The 17,088-nt window shown below is 43.8% G+C and overlaps 1 protein-coding gene across 1 annotated transcript in view; it reads right to left on the bottom strand.

Annotated features, from left to right (window-relative positions):
• Positions 1-2,860: 2,860 nt before the first annotated feature.
• The window catches only part of LOC121617053 (platelet-derived growth factor receptor beta-like), a 19,967-nt gene continuing 5,739 nt past the window's right edge, over positions 2,861-17,088 (bottom strand). Inside the window, exons 7-28 of the mRNA XM_041952059.1 lie at positions 16,408-16,538; positions 16,228-16,309; positions 15,847-15,921; positions 15,582-15,765; positions 15,336-15,451; positions 15,143-15,254; positions 14,950-15,052; positions 14,723-14,831; positions 14,460-14,554; positions 13,697-13,829; positions 12,145-12,249; positions 11,410-11,514; positions 11,003-11,105; positions 9,865-9,986; positions 9,218-9,330; positions 8,806-8,928; positions 8,577-8,688; positions 8,205-8,304; positions 5,742-5,847; positions 5,448-5,565; positions 5,171-5,309; positions 2,861-3,601 (exon numbers count right to left, since the gene is read on the bottom strand). Coding sequence (XP_041807993.1) covers positions 3,484-3,601; positions 5,171-5,309; positions 5,448-5,565; positions 5,742-5,847; positions 8,205-8,304; positions 8,577-8,688; positions 8,806-8,928; positions 9,218-9,330; positions 9,865-9,986; positions 11,003-11,105; positions 11,410-11,514; positions 12,145-12,249; positions 13,697-13,829; positions 14,460-14,554; positions 14,723-14,831; positions 14,950-15,052; positions 15,143-15,254; positions 15,336-15,451; positions 15,582-15,765; positions 15,847-15,921; positions 16,228-16,309; positions 16,408-16,538 — 2,504 coding nt within the window. The 3' untranslated portion in view covers positions 2,861-3,483. The remainder of the gene's footprint in view (positions 3,602-5,170; positions 5,310-5,447; positions 5,566-5,741; positions 5,848-8,204; positions 8,305-8,576; positions 8,689-8,805; positions 8,929-9,217; positions 9,331-9,864; positions 9,987-11,002; positions 11,106-11,409; positions 11,515-12,144; positions 12,250-13,696; positions 13,830-14,459; positions 14,555-14,722; positions 14,832-14,949; positions 15,053-15,142; positions 15,255-15,335; positions 15,452-15,581; positions 15,766-15,846; positions 15,922-16,227; positions 16,310-16,407; positions 16,539-17,088) is intronic.

Here is a 17,088-nt window from a genome sequence, read left to right as displayed (position 1 = left end):
AACAAACTGAGCTGACAGATACGGAAGACAAAGAAACTGGACTCGCAGTTTGATCTGATTCAATGATTCAAACGAGGCTTCAGCGAATCGTCAGTTTAAACACAGACTTGATGTTTTTGAACTTCCAGAGAAAAAGAAGAACTTTTAGTTTTGTGACTCAGTTCAAGTTTCTGTTTGAGGAAACATTTTTTAGCATTCAGCACTTTTCTAAACTTTTCTTTGTTCCACATTACAACAGGAAGTTAAAAAAAAAACAGGCAGAGGAGGTGGGATCAGACTGATGTGGTGGGTATGCCCCCCCCCCTAAGATAAAATAAGACTTTTTTAATCCCCAGCCAGAGAAATTCAGCTGTTACAGGCAGCAGGAAACAGATTAGAGACATACAAAATAAAAGCTGACTGTATAAAAGAAAAACAGAAAGAGCCACAAAGAACTATTAGAAATATTTCTACAGAATTTAGTTTATACACAATCTCTGAGAGCTTTGTCTTTAAACTGTGTCACTGTGAACCCAACACACACACACACACTCACACGCACACACACACACACACACTCACACACACACGCACACACACACACACACGCACGCACGCACACACACACACACGCACGCACACACACGCACACACGCACACACACACGCACACACACGCACGCGCGCACACACACACACACACTCTTGCTGTGTGTTAATGTGTGCGTCCTAGTCCCTCCCACCGGGGGATGCATGGTAGGACGCTAAGCAACCACGCAAGGAGAGAAGGAACGAGGAAACATGTTTTAGGAGAATTGAGACGTCCTTTCCTCTGAAGCGTCACGTGAAGCGACGTCTGTTTCTGATGACGCGACACAGCTGGATCTGCTGCAGTTACCGTTATATTCACACCCCCACCGCCCCCCGCCCTCGATTTATTTATAGTTTATACTTATATTTGCATTATTTAAAAAAGTCTCCAGCATGAGCAAATAAATATGAAACACTTCTATTAACTCACATGAGAATGAATGAGTTCATTCTTGTCTGGACGCCTCTTCAGGTGAACAGGTGTTCACTTTCTGACCTGAACTTTATCAGCCTCGCTGTGTCTTCTGTCCTGTTCAATGAGACAGACTCCAGATCTGTCAGTGAAGAGAAACCTACGAGCCATGAAACACATTATTTCACTCAGAAAACAGAACAAGTGTTTGGTTTATATATCAGAGACGGTTCTGGAAACATAACGAGGCCTCGTGAAGTTCGATCAATAACAGAGAGCTGTCGTCTGTGTGATCAAATATGATCCACACAAGCTCGGAGGCTGTTAGTGAGACTTATAACAGAACTGAACAGGATTAAATACATTTAACTGAAACATGACGGATCCTCATGTTCTCATGGTAAACAGTTTCTCCACCTCGTTTAAACGTGCCAGGTGTGGGGGCGGAGTCTTTGTACCGTTCAGCTGAAAGACTTCCGGGAAGGATGCACTCATGTATCCTTGCTCATGGCTCCTCCTCGATCCCTCCTATCTCCTCGAACCCTGCTCCTCAATGTGCCCTTTGGGACAGCCGGCAAGATGGCGGAGCAGAAGTACTTCTGGTTCGATTGAGGACACGACAGCTAAGAGAAATGAGATGCTCCCATTGTCATGATCTGGTTGATTTAGTTTTGTCACTTCCTGTTTTATGTTGAAGGTTCACCTCATTTGTCATCTTTGGCTTTGATTCCTGTTTTCCCACCCCAGTGATTTCACCTGTGTCTCATTGGTCGTCGTCCTCTGTGTATTTAAGTCTGCGTTTTCCTGACAGGACCTTTCAGTGCGAGTGTCCCAGTCTTTCCTGTGTCCCAGACGTTTGCTTTTCTTTTCACCTGGACCTTTGCTCATTTCCTGATTTTTGGATTTCTGCTGCCTTTTGTGTTTTCCTGTTTGGACTTGTTGTTGTTTGTATTTCCGGTGCACTTATTTTGTAAGATCTACTTCCTGTGTTGTTGTGTTTTTGGCTAACTTTCTTTATTTTCTGGAGGCACCCTTCCTCCCGCGGCGTCGAGGAGTGATTGGACACACCTGAAATCACTTCCGCAATCAGGACGCCCATTTCTAGGCTGCTGAGACGCTCCTCGACGCCAGAGTATACACCGTCATACCGCGGTACCAGTCGGCTCTAACCTGCTTGTGGTGACTTTTTGATCCCTCAGTGTTGTGAACTTCTTGTGGAGTAATTGTTGTCTCCTCTCTTTTATTTTCCAGTGCCTCTCGTGCCCGCACAGCCCAGCACTCTCTGGACCTCCTTTTGAGTTTAGTTTGTGGATCTCCTCTCGGGTTTTTGCACTGACTGTTTGTTGTGAAATAAATCAATCGAGCTTTTGATATTCGTACGTATGAAGATAAAGTGCTTTCTGTTTTTTGTTTTTTTTATAAATTTAAACATGTTAAATATTTCCAGTTTAGAAGCACAAAATAAATGTACAGCTGAGATGATGGAGCACCAATGTCTGACAGACAGCTGAAGGTTTTGGACGTGTGGTGGTTGTGCCTGCAGATCATAGAAGAGTGAGCTGATGTCTCGTCTGTGTGTCCTTCTGGTTGGATTGATTTTAATCAAAAGAGCTAAAAGATCCAAAAATCACAAGAAAACACTGAACGGGCTGGAATGCTTGACACAGAAGGAAAGAAACTGGGAATGAAAGAGGGAAAAGACAGACTTAAACACACTGGGGAGGGAAGACGAGGTTATCCCACTCCAGGACCTGTACTCCTCCAGGACCTGAATGCCTCCAGGACCTGCGCTTCCTCAGGACCTGTACTCCTCTATGACCTGTGTACACCTGCAGCACCTGTATTTTCCAGGACTTGTACTCCTCCAGGACCCTGAGGCAAGCAGGAAACATTGTGGTCGACCCCCCTGAGTCACTCCCCTCTGGCAGGAGGCTGCAAAGTCCTTGTGTGCAGGCAGCCTCAGGAACAAGGTCCAGTAAGAGCAGTGTTCATGTTTTACTGATACGCTTCTTGACATTTGTGACTTTATATTTTTATTGTTATGCCCCACAACATCGAGGCAAATTCCTGGTGTGTGAAAAGTGACATAAATCCGAGCAGTTTGAAAAACATAAAGCAGAAGAATACAGAATAAAACAGATATAATACAGAATAAAACAGATATAATACAGATATAACACAGATATAACACAGATATAAAACAGATATAATGCCCTCAGAATGATCAGAGCTAATAAACAATATGAAGCTGAATAATATAAATGTGTAAACCTGATTCAGGACCTGCTGCACAGTTTTCTATGAACTCTACGCTGTTCTTCTCATTAGAGGAGTCAAACGTGACATCACAAATATCTGAAAGAAAATAGATTTCCTCTGCAGCCTACCAGTCCGACTGTGGGGGAAATAACCCGCTGCGGCCTGATGAGCTCATCAACGAATGGCCCCGCTGGTGGAGGCGAGGCAGAAGCGCCTCACCGGCCTGGAAGGCAGCTGGGCTCTTCACATGCAGCTCTCCTCCTCTTCCTCACGTCTGCAGAATGAAGGAGCTTCTTGTCTGTCCTCGGATGATGTCACTTCCTGTCCTCCTGCTGCGTCCTGAGAATCTGACATCTTGGGGCTGCAGAAGAGGGAGGTCATCATCATCATCATCATCAGGTGAAGTAGTGACAGGTGAGATAGTTACAGGTAATGTAGTTACAGGTGAGGTGCTCACAGGTGAGGTAGAGGGTGGGAAAGGTGTCAGGTGGAGAAACATAAACATGCTTTTAACAGCACAACTCGGCTGCAACTCGCGGTCACATGGGCGGGCTGATTGGGCGCTGAATGACCTGATGGTAAACTGGCTTTAACCCTAACCCTTTACACGATGCATGCTGATCTCAGTGATTTAGATGGACTACAAGTCCTTCAGTCAGCAAGTCACCTGGACATCACACCTGACAACAAACACTTATATTCAGTTTAAGTATGAAAGTTAATGACAGAGATAGTAAATAATCTAAGATACATTAATATTTATCACAATTTATAATATAATTATTAATGTTTATCACGATTTATAATATAATTGTTAATATTTATCACGATTTATGATATAATTATTAATATTTATCACGTTTTAAAATATAATTATTAATATACATCACGATTTATAATATAATTATTAATGTTTATCACGTTTTATAATATAATTATTAATATTTATCACGATTTATAATATAATTATTAATATTTATCACGTTTTAAAATATAATTATTAATATACATCACGATTTATAAAATAATTATTAATGTTTATCACGTTTTATAATATAATTATTAATTTTTCTCACGTTTATAATATAATTATTAATATTTCTCACGTTTTATAATATAATTATTAATATTTATCACGATTTATAATATAATTATTAATGTTTATCACGATTTATAATATAATTATTAATATGCATCACGATTTATAATATAATTATTAATATTTATCACGTTTTAAAATATAATTATTAATATACATCACGATTTATAATATAATTATTAATGTTTATCACGTTTTATAATATAACTATTAATATTTCTCACGATTTATAATATAATTATTAATATTTATCACGTTTTATAATATAATTATTAATATTTCTCACGATTTATAATATAATTATTAATATACATCACGATTTATAATATAATTATTAATGTTTATCACGTTTTATAATATAATTATTAATATTTCTCACGATTTAAAATATAATTATTAATATACATCACAATTTATAATATAATTATTAATATACATCACGATTTATAATATAATTATTAATGTTTATCACGTTTTATAATATAATTATTAATATTTCTCACGATTTATAATATAATTATTAATGTTTCTCACGTTTATAATATAATTATTAATATTTATCACGTTTATAATATAATTATTAATATTTATCACGATTTATAATATAATTATTAATATTTCTCACGTTTATAATATAATTATTGATATTTATCACGATTTATAATATAATTATTAATATTTCTCACGTTTATAATATAATTATTAATATTTATCACCATTTATAATATAATTATTAATATTTCTCACGTTTATAATATAATTATTAATATTTATCACGTTTTGTATTCATTGTGTTTGACTGTTATTTCAGGGATGAAAAAATATTCATACCTGACTGCGTCCAGCGCAGAACCGCTGCTGGTTTCTATGGTGATGTCAGTGACGGGGATGATGTAAGTGCCATGGGAAGGGCCTGCCTCCTCTGGCTCCAACTCCACCAGGTGAACGTTCACCTGAGGGGCGGGACTTCCTGTAAACAACACAGAGGGAGCCGAATGTTAAATTAGGTGAGTTTTGTTATTAATATAACGATCAATAAAATGATGTGTAGTGATCTTCAGGGGAAATGTGATCAGTGTGTTATTCAGTGTGTTTCTGTGAGTCTGACCGTTTGTGTCCGCGTGTCCATCCGTCTGGTCCTCAGCAGGTCTGGATGGACTCAGTCTGGATCGAACGACTGCTGGATTTTCACCTTTCAGGAAGTTCTCGGTGAGCTTCAGGTAACACTGAGACACAACAACAGCAGTTATATTAAAGTGTCCGTTGAAGTAAAAGTGAAAATATTGAATGAAACAGCAGCCTGTGGTGAGGAGTCTCCAGCAGAGGACACAGGTCAGAGGTAAACTGACTGAGTCTGTCACAAAGTGCTGTGCAGGATTAAAGAAATGAAGTAATCTGGAACCTCTTTGTGGTCGTCAGTCAACATGCCGCCCACCGAGACGACCACTGAAGAGAAAGAAGGTCTGCGCTCAGGTTTTTCCTCCCAACACGTTTTCATCAGATCAAAGCTGAAGACAGAACACAAACTGTCAGAGGGGTCAGACATGTTTAAAGACTGTTCAGAGCGAGTCATATCGTACGCTGGAGTCCATCCTCTCTGGAGACAAACACGAACGTCTCCACGTACCTTTGCAGAGGTTTGTGTTATGGGTAACTGTAGGTCACAGAGGAACACCTCGAAAATCACAACTCTGTGTCGTGCAGGGGATTCCCTCCTTAAAAACTTGGTATTTCACTCCGGGGGGGGGGCCTGATGTCCTTGCTGGATGCACATTCTCATCGGCTCACATCGGGTCGTCCCGTCACTTTTTGAAATACAATAATAATAATAATAGATTTCTGCTCATTTTTTATGGCTTCTACCCAACTGTCGATCCGTCGTCAAGGTCGTTATAAGATTATACTGGAAAATACGTACAACTCTGTCTACCTGTCACTCTGTCTCTGTCTACCTGTCTCTCAAATACGTACAACTAAACGGTGCTGAAAACAGACGGACAGACAAACAGAAGGACATTTGGGCTGAATTATGTCCAACACCAGTGAACTCAGATGTGTGTCTGTGTTCTGATATCAGTGTAGGACCTTCCAGCAACAGTCCAACCCAAACAGACTCACGAGGCAGACGATCACTTTCACAAAGGTGTGAGACCAAATCCATAAATTATGGGACAACAGGAATAGTCTGTTCTGCATGTGTTCATACCTGACACGCACCAAATACACTGATCTCACATTACATGTGTGTATTATTCAGTCTGGTTTGGCTAACGTTCCAAGCTTTAGAAATAAAACCAGGCCATGTTTTGTCTCTCAGTCCAACTCAGAACAAGTCATGTTCATCAGACTAAAACTCTTCAGGAGGTGTGTTCTGCAGTCTAAAGGTGCATGCAGGTGATCACCTGAAGCAGCCTGCAATAGAACTGAGTGCAGTTTATTTTCAGCCTCCGTCAGGTCGCAGACAAAAACACTCTGCGATGTTGCAGAGCTCGCCGAGGCGTCGCTGCTACTTCCAGTAAAACCGCACCCATCCGGCTGAAGTACCAAGTTTTTAAGGAGACCCTGTTGTGCACACCTACACATCAAGCAAGCTGATTGGCTGATCCTGCTACTGTCAGGACACGAAAACAAATGTTAACATATATAAAGGAATAATAACAAGGTGAACATCGGTACACACTCACCTGCGTGCAGCCAGAGATGCAGCGCTCTGGCTGCACATGTAAACACGTGTAGAACGTGTAGAACATGTGTAGAACATGAGTAGAACATGTGCAGAACATGTGTAGATCATGTGTACAACATGTGTCGAACATGTGTAGATCATGTGTAGAACATGTGTAGAACATGTAAAACATGTAGATCATGTGTAGAACATGTGTAGATCATGTGTAGAACATGTGTAGAACATGTAAAACATGTAGATCATGTGTAGAACATGTGTAGATCATGTGTAGAACATGTGTGGATCATGTGTAGAACATGTGTAGATCATGTGTAGAACATGTGTAGAACATGTGTAGATCATGTGTAGAACATGTGTAGAACATGTGCAGATCATGTGTAGAACATGTGTAGAACATGTGTGGATCATGTGTAGAACATGTGTAGATCATGTGTAGAACATGTGTAGAACATGTGTAGATCATGTGTAGAACATGTGTAGAACATGTAGAACGTGTGTAGAACATGTGTAGAACATGTAGAACGTGTGTAGATCATGTGTAGAACATGTGTAGAACATGTGTAGAACATGTAGAACGTGTGTAGAACATGTGTAGAACATGTAGATCATGTGTAGATCATGTGTAGAACATGTAGAACGTGTGTAGATCATGTGTAGAACATGTGTAGATCATGTGTAGAACATGTGTAGAACATGTAGAACGTGTGTAGATCATGTGTAGAACATGTAGAACGTGTGTAGAACATGTGTAGAACATGTGTAGATCATATGTAGAACATGTGTAGAACATGTGTAGATCATGTGTAGAACATGTAGATCATGTGTAGAACATGTAGAACATGTGTAGAACATGTAGATCATGTGTAGAACATGTAGAATGTGTGTAGATCATGTGTAGATCATGTGTAGAACATGTAGAACGTGTGTAGAACATGTGTAGAACATGTGTAGATCATGTGTAGATCATGTGTAGAACATGTGTAGAACATGTAGAACGTGTGTAGAACATGTGTAGAACATGTGTAGAACATGTAGATCATGTGTGGATCATGTGTAGAACATGTAGAACGTGTGTAGAACATGTAGAACATGTGTAGATCATGTGTAGAACACGTGTAGAACATGTAGATCATGTGTAGATCATGTGTAGAACATGTGATGGTGAGTTGTGGATCATACATGTCGTGGGGGGCGTGGTCAGGTCGACTCATTCTGTAGCCTCTCTTCAGAGCAGAGTAAAACTCCTGGGTCATGGGCAGGTCGGGGTATGGGCTCCCACCTGGGACAAAACACACAAGACACTGCACTGATAGAGATGTATACTGGTTTAGACTGGTGTGTGTCGATGTATACTGGTTTAGACTGGTGTGTGTCGATGTATACTGGTTTTGACTGGTGTGTGTAGATGTAAACTGGTTTAGACTGGTGTGTGTCGATGTATACTGGTTTAGACTGGTGTGTGTCGATGTATACTGGTTTTGACTGGTGTGTGTAGATGTATACTGGTTTTGACTGGTGTGTGTAGATGTATACTGGTTTAAAGTGGTTTACCCAGAGAGAAAATCTCCCACAATAAGATTCCATAGGACCAAACGTCACTCTGACAGCTGTAAATGTTCTGGAAAATACTCTCTGGAGCCATCCACTTCACCGGCAGGAAACTCTGAGATTAAAACCATAAAAGAAGAAGTTTACTGTTCATCAGGTCCGTCTCGTGACCAACGCTGTAAACTATTCCAGTTAATTCCAGTTAGAACCGTTTTTAAGAAATGTAACTGACGTTTCCTCTGGGGATGTAGTCCTGATCCTTCGTCAGATCTCTGGCCAAACCAAAGTCACAGACCTTCACCAGCTTCCCCTCACAGACCAGGACGTTCCTCGCTGCCAGGTCTCTGTGCACACACTGTAGGACACACAACACGTGAACGGGCAACACATCACGTTTATGGACCACAACACGTGAACAGGCAGTTTGACATGTGAACATACAACATATCAACATACTGCACGACGTGACCGACACGGCACACGGACACGCAGCATGTCATGGAAACATGCAAAAGGATCTTTGATCAAATTTCTGGAAACATCAAATGTGTGAGCACACTGACATTAGTGATGTACTGATGTATCGATCAGTGATGTATCGATCAGTGATGTATCGATCAGTGATGTATCGATAGTGATCGTACGTTTCTGGTGGAGAGGAAGTCCATGGCCTGAGCGACCTGGAAGGAAAAGCTGAGGAGGTCTGTGAGAGTCAGGCGAGGGGAGTCACTGAGGAGGAGAGACGCCTCCTGCTGGCCTGAAAGAGAACGACAGGTCGAGTCACTGAGGCCGACAGAAAGACAGACAGACATTCCGAGACAGACAGACTGACTGACAGAGACGGACAGACAGGCAGGGAGACAGACAGGCAGACAGACAGGCAGACATAAATAGAACTCATCATAATATTACATGAACTGAGTCAGATGAGTCTTGCAGTTTAGGACTAAATTCACTGTCCTGATGATGAACGTTGAGGAAATGTTGACTTTGAGGTGTTTGAAGTCAGGATTTGAGACAGGTGGACAGAGAGACAGGTAGACAGACAGAAAGAGAGACAGGTAGACAGAGACACTCACACTTGGATTTGGAGATTTAAAACTTTGACATGAAACTTTTCAGATTCTCATTTGACAGATATGAGAGAAATATTAACTTTCTGAATAATCATCATGTGTTTTTGTCATGTGTCTAATAGGTGTAAGTTCTGTCTTCTGCCGTTTCTCTCATTTAGTTTAAGCTGTTTATGTATCATCATGTGTTCATCGTTACATGTCATCATTATTATCACCTGGGGGGGTGCACGCCGTCTCGTACACGGCAGGTTCGATGTCAGCGTAGCTGAGCTCCTTCATGGCGACGTACTGAACGCTCTCTGCCTTATTCATGTCCATGTAACCTCCATCACTGTCACTGCAGGGACAGAGACACACACACTCAACACAGAGAGAGACAGGTGGACAGAGAGGGAGTCAGGTAGAAAGAGACACTCAAACTCAACACAGAGAGAGACAGGTGGACAGAGAGGGAGACAGGTAGACAGAGACACACACACTCAACACAGAGAGAGACAGGTGGACAGAGAGGGAGTCAGGTAGAAAGAGACACTCAAACTCAACACAGAGAGAGACAGGTGGACAGAGAGGGAGACAGGTAGACAGAGACACGCACACTCAACACAGAGAGAGACAGGTGGACAGAGAGGGAGACAGGTAGACAGACAGAGAGAGAGACAGAGACACGCACACTCAACACAGAGAGAGACAGGTGGACAGAGAGGGAGACAGGTAGACAGAGACACACACACTCAACACAGGGAGAGACATGTGGACAGACAGAGAGACAGGTAGACAGAGACACGCACACTCAACACAGAGAGAGACAGGTGGACAGAGAGGGAGACAGGTAGACAGAGACACGCACACTCAACACAGAGAGAGACAGGTGGACAGAGAGGGAGACAGGTAGACAGAGACACTCACACTCAACACAGAGAGAGACAGGTGGACAGAGAGGGAGACAGGTAGACAGAGACACTCAAACTCAACACAGAGAGAGACAGGTGGACAGAGAGGGAGACAGGTAGACAGAGACACTCAAACTCAACACAGAGAGAGACAGGTGGACAGAGAGGGAGACAGGTAGACAGAGACACGCACACTCAACACAGAGAGAGACAGGTGGACAGAGAGGGAGACAGGTAGACAGAGACACTCAAACTCAACACAGAGAGAGACAGGTGGACAGAGAGGGAGACAAGTAGACAGAGACACGCACACTCAACACAGGGAGAGACATGTGGACAGACAGAGAGACAGGTAGACATAGACAGACAGGTAGATAGAGACAGAGACAGACAGGTAGACAGGGACAGAGACAGACAGGTAGATGGGGGATATAATACAGCTTGTCTCTGTGTGAATGCTGACCTCTTGGCGTGTGTGTCACTTTGTAAGAAGGTGTGTTTATTCCTTTGAAGGTAGTTCACCAGGTCTCCATGACAACAGAACTCAGTGATCAGATAGACAGGACCTGGACAGAGACAGACAGACGATTAGCTTGTTCATTATTTAATATAATTAGATATTAAGTTTTCACTACACGTCTCCAGAAGCATTAAAGCAGTGAAGCACATTAAATGTGTCCCCCCGTCCCTCTGCCCACCCCCAACTGGTTTAATGTGAGTCTGAGTCTGGATCACAATGGAGGGCTTTTATTTTGAAAGTACAAATGTAGAGCAGCAGCAATAGTCCAAGTTTGGATTAAGTCTGGATTAGTTTAGGTTTAAATCTGGATTACTCAGGATTAAGTGTTAAATCAGGGTGAAGGTGTGCACCTCCTCTCGTGCACGCTCCCAGCAGGTTGACGACATTCAGGTGAGGACCGAGGTGGACCAGAACCTTCAGTTCTGACATCAGACATTGAACTGCACCGCTGCTGGCTGAACACAGACACACAACACACACACACACACACACACACACACACACACAACAGACGCACACACACACAACGGACACACACACACACACACACACACACACAACAGACACACACACACACAACAGACACACAAACACACAACGGACACACAAACACACAACGGACACACAAACACACAGCGTGTCATTTTTATTCCAGCCTGATGTGAAAATATTAATAATCAATGATTGGTTCACTGGACATCACATGCTGACGTCCAGGAGAGACATCAAAACATCACTCAGAAAGACAGACAGAGAGACAGAAAGACAGACAGACAGAGAAGAGACAGAGAGACAGGCAGACAGACAGAGAGAGAGACAGAAAGACAGACAGAGAAGAGACAGAGAGACAGGCAGACAGACAGAGAGACAGAAAGACAGACAGAGAAGAGAGAGACAGACAGATGGACAGACAGGCAGGCAGGCAGAGAGAGAGCGAGACAGACCGAGAGAGACACAAGGACAGACAGAGAGACAGACAGACTGAGAGAAACAGAAAGACAGACAGAGAGACAGATAGGCAGACAGAGAGAGAGAGAGAAAGACAGACAGAGTAGAGACAGACAGACAGACAGACAGGTACGTACGTTTGACCATCTTGATGGCGACTTTAGTTGCAGACTGAGAGTGAAGTAAACCAGAGGCGGTGGCCTCAACCACACGACCAAACGCACCTGAACCCAACACCTGACCTGGAGACAGACACAGAGACAGACAGACAGACAGACAGACAGACAGACACAGGGACAGACAGACAGAGAGACAGACACAGGGACAGACACAGGGACAGACAGACAGAGAGAGAGACAGACAGACAGACAGACACAGGGACAGACAGACAGACAGACAGACACAGGGACAGACACAGGGACAGACAGACAGAGAGAGAGACAGGCAGACAGACAGACACAGGGACAGACAGACAGACACCGAGACAGACAGACACACAGACACAGAGACAGACAGACAGACAGACAAACAGACACAGGGACAGACAGACAGACACAGAGACAGACAGACACACAGACACAGGGACAGACAGACAGACAGACAGACAGACACAGAGACAGACACAGGGACAGACAGACAGACAGACAGAGGGACAGACAGACAGACACAGGGACAGACAGACACACAGACACACGGACAGACAGAGAAACACAGACACACGGACAGACAGACAGACACAGACAGACAGACAGACAGACAGACACAGGGACAGACAGACAGACACACAGACAGACAGACACACAGACACAGGGACAGACAGACAGACAGACAGACACAGAGACAGACACAGGGACAGACAGACAGACAGACACAGGGACAGACAGACAGACAGACAGACAGACAGACACAGAGACAGACACAGGGACAGACAGACAGACACAGGGACAGACACACAGACAGACAGACAGACAAACAGACACAGGGACAGACAGACAGACACAGAGACAGACAGACAGACAGACACAGGGACAGACAGACAGAGAGACAGACGGACAGACAGACACAGGGACAGACACAGGGACAGACAGACAGAGAGAGAGACAGACAGACAGACAGACACAGGGACAGACAGACAGAGAGAGAGACAGACAGACAGACAGACACAGGGACAGACACAGGGACAGACAGACAGACAGACACAGGGACAGACACAGAGACAGACAGACAGACAGACACACAGACAGACACAGAGACAGACAGACAGACAGAGAGACACACAGACAGACAGACAGACAAACAGACACAGGGACAGACAGACAGACAGACAGACACAGACAGACACACAGACACAGACACAGGGACAGACAGACAGACAGACAGACAGACACAGGGACAGACAGACAGACACAGAGACAGACAGACAAACAGACACAGGGACAGACAGACAGACACAGAGACAGACAGACACACAGACACAGGGACAGACAGACAGACAGACACAGAGACAGACACAGGGACAGACAGACAGACAGACAGACAGACAGACACAGAGACAGACAGACACACAGACACAGGGACAGACAGACAGACAGACAGACAGACAGACAGACAGACACAGTGGGAGGGTCAGACTGTCTTTATCATTATCTTTTATGTTGTATGTTGTCTCACGTGTTCTCAGAGTATTACCGAGTACTATGTTGTCTCGTGGTACTTCCCATGATGAGTTGTAGGGCAGGTGGGCGGGGTCCAGGTAGGTGTACTGCTGTCCATCAGGACTCACCGACTCGATCACCTTCCAGCGAACTTCGTAACGAGGTTTCTAACAAACGGGATGAGATGTCGAGAAGTCGGGATGCAAAAAAGAAGGCGGCCAAAATCACACGTTGTCACGGCAACCAAGTAAAAATGCGTCTTAATGTCGAGTCTCCTTAAAAATTTGGTACTTCAGCCGGATGGGCGCGGTTTTACAGGAAGTAGCAGCGACGCCTCGGCGCTCTGTGACATCGCAGCCTGTGAGCGATGAAGGCTGAGTGTTTCTGACCTGACAGGTGCTGCTTCAGGTGATCACCTGCGTGCACCTTTAGACTGCAGAACACACCTCCTGAAGAGTTTTAGTCTGATGAACATGACTTGTTCCGAGTTGGACTGAGAGACAAAACATGGCCTGGTTTTATTCTAAAAATCTGAGTTGAGCTTCAAAAAACTGACGATGACAAAAAAAGACGAATCATCTGTGTATTTCAAAAAGTGACGGGACGACCCGACGTGAGCTGACGAGAATGTGCATCCAGGCCCCCCGGAGTGAAAAACCAAGTTTTTAACAACCACGTCTTCATATGATGTAAAGAAATACAACCAGTGCTGCAGTATTACTACAGTTCTTTGCTACTGTGGGGCAGTAGTACACCATTAAAACTGCAGTTAAAGATAATAATAGTACTATACTGACTTTTCTCCAGAGAAGGATGAGGATCAGGAGAAAGATGACGGCTATGATGACCAGAACCAGAACTGCTGCCAACACCGCGACCTGAGACAGGAGAGCTGGAGACAGACAGAGAGACAGACAGACAGAGGGAGAGACAGAGACAGAGACAAAGAGAGACAGTCCGACAGTGTTATGTAAAGAATACAAATTAATAACACACATTACAACAGTACTACAGTAGTACTACAGTAGTACTACAGTAGTACTACAGTATTAGTACATACAGTTGGACAGTATCCGCAGGTCTCTGGCTCGTCGTCCTGCAGAGTTTTTGGCTTCACAGCGAACAGCTGACAGAGAGATGAGACTCTGTAGAGTCAACACACTGCGTACCTGCACAGGTGAGACACACACTCACAGCTGATTATAATTATTGATTATAATTATTATAATTATGATTATTATCTCTCCTCCCAGCTGATGACATCACACTGAGAACCTCACTGGTTACCTGGGTGACACCTCTCTCCTCCACCTGTGTGACATTCTCTTGCAGAGTCCCGCCCTCTGAGGCTGCTGATAGGCTCCTCCAACCACCTGTCAAATTAGTGCACCTGCAGGAGACAAACACAGTTACCGTGACGACATGTGCACTGTTATACCACTGTGTGTGTGTGTACCTGAGTGTGTTTGTGTGTGTTTACCCGTGTGAGTTGTGACAGGTGTACCAGGTGACGGACGGGGCCGGCGCTCCCTCACCGACACACAACATTGTCTTACTCCCAACCTCCGACAGAGACGTTATCCGGGGGGGTGCTGGACACACACACACACATGCATGCTGTGAGCATCCTGTCTGTCAATCATCCTGTCTCTCTATCACTCTGTCTGTCTGACCTTTGACCTCCAGGGTGAACACGACCTCCTCAACGTCATCATCATTGGAAACCGTCACCGTGTAACTTCCTGTCTGATCCATCTGGACTCGAACCAGCGTCAGCATGCTCACATACCTGCACATCAATCAATCAATCAATCAATCAATCAATCATGAAATTAAAAAATCAGACAGACAGACAGGCAGACAGGCAGGCAGACAGACAGGCAGACAGACAGACATTTCTAACGTGACCTCTGATCTACCTGCTTCCTGTCAGGTGTGTGGTGGTGATGGAGGTGGTTTCCGTAGCAACAGTCTGGTTGTCTTTGGTCCAGTGGACAGTTGGGGGGGGGTGGGCATCGACCTCCACGCTAAACTCTACCGTATGATGGAGGAGAGACGACACGTTGGTCTCACCTGAAGGCCACAGGTAGACATAACCTCGATCTGTAGAGAGAGTGAGACAGTTTACCTGTCTGTGTGTGTGTGTGTGTGTGCGTGTGTGTGTGTGTGTGTGTGTGTACTAACCCAGTACTGTCACGGTGATGTTTTTTGTCACAGTTCGTTCCTGCATTGTCTCCTGCACCACACACACATATACACCTACAGGACGCACGCACACACACACACACACACACAGAGGAACACACACACACACACACACGCACACAGGAAGCACACACGCACACACAGCTGTGGTTATTCAAAGACCAAACAACAAGAACACCTGGTTCTGCGTTACTATAGTGAGCAATCAATGTCACTCATGGCTTTGGTGTTTACCTGGTAACCAGGTGACCAGGTAACCATTATGATCATCAAACTTTTACAAGACTTTTGTTCCCTCAGTGCAGCTTGACAGGCAGCAGCAGACTTTTTTCCTGAAAGTCAGTAAAATCAGTGACCTACCAGAATCTGCCACCGTTGCCGTGGAGATGTTAACAAAGGAGCGGATCCGATTGGGCAGAAAGTCTGTCAGAGGCTCAATTTCCTGAAGCAACACAAGAGAAAAACGAGAATCTATGAAGCAATGTCGTCTGATGACATCACAGTTTAGACAAAGAGACAGCTGGAGAGAGAGACAGGTACCTGTCTGCGGGGGAAGTCCCAGGAGAAGAAAACCATCTCAGTGTCTTTGACGGTGCAGTTTACAGTCAGAACCTCTCCCTGTTTCAATACACTGCTGGACACCGTCAGATCCACCTCCATCACCTTCGGAACTAAGAGACAGCCAGGTGGAGGGACAGCCAGACAGGTAGCCAGAGAAAAGCAGACAGAGAGGACAGGTGCTCAGACAGGAAAGTAAATGTGATTTAATCTAATATAATCTAATTAATTTAATCTTATCAAACCCAACCTAACCTAAACCAATTAGTTTAATCTAAACTGATTTTTAATCTAAACTGATTTTTAATCTGAACTGATTTTTAATCTGAACTGATGAAGCTAAAGTTAAATTCTCCTTTCATGCTCAGGCCTGTATCTTGTCATTCACTCGTCTCTCGTGCTCGCTCCTTCAGTCTGTGGCGTCATTGAGAAAACAGATGTCGTCCTGTGACACACCTTAATAATGAGCCAATCGTCTTGCTGCTAGCTTTTAAACATGATTATCTGTCTCTGCCTTATTTCTCTCATGCTGCTGTTTGCATGTTTTTGCTGATCTAATAAGCATATCGCTGATATAATGTCCTCTGACCTTTACGGCCTTTACGGTTTGTATACAGGTCTGTTCAGGTCTCAGAGATAAACAGGATCTTTTTGTCAAACCCG

This window comes from Chelmon rostratus, chromosome 14 (genome assembly GCF_017976325.1).
Source record: "Chelmon rostratus isolate fCheRos1 chromosome 14, fCheRos1.pri, whole genome shotgun sequence".
NCBI classification, from domain to species: Eukaryota; Metazoa; Chordata; class Actinopteri; order Chaetodontiformes; family Chaetodontidae; genus Chelmon; species Chelmon rostratus.
The sequence above is the reverse complement of the archived record's forward strand: the minus strand, read 5'-3'. Positions and strand labels throughout refer to the sequence as shown.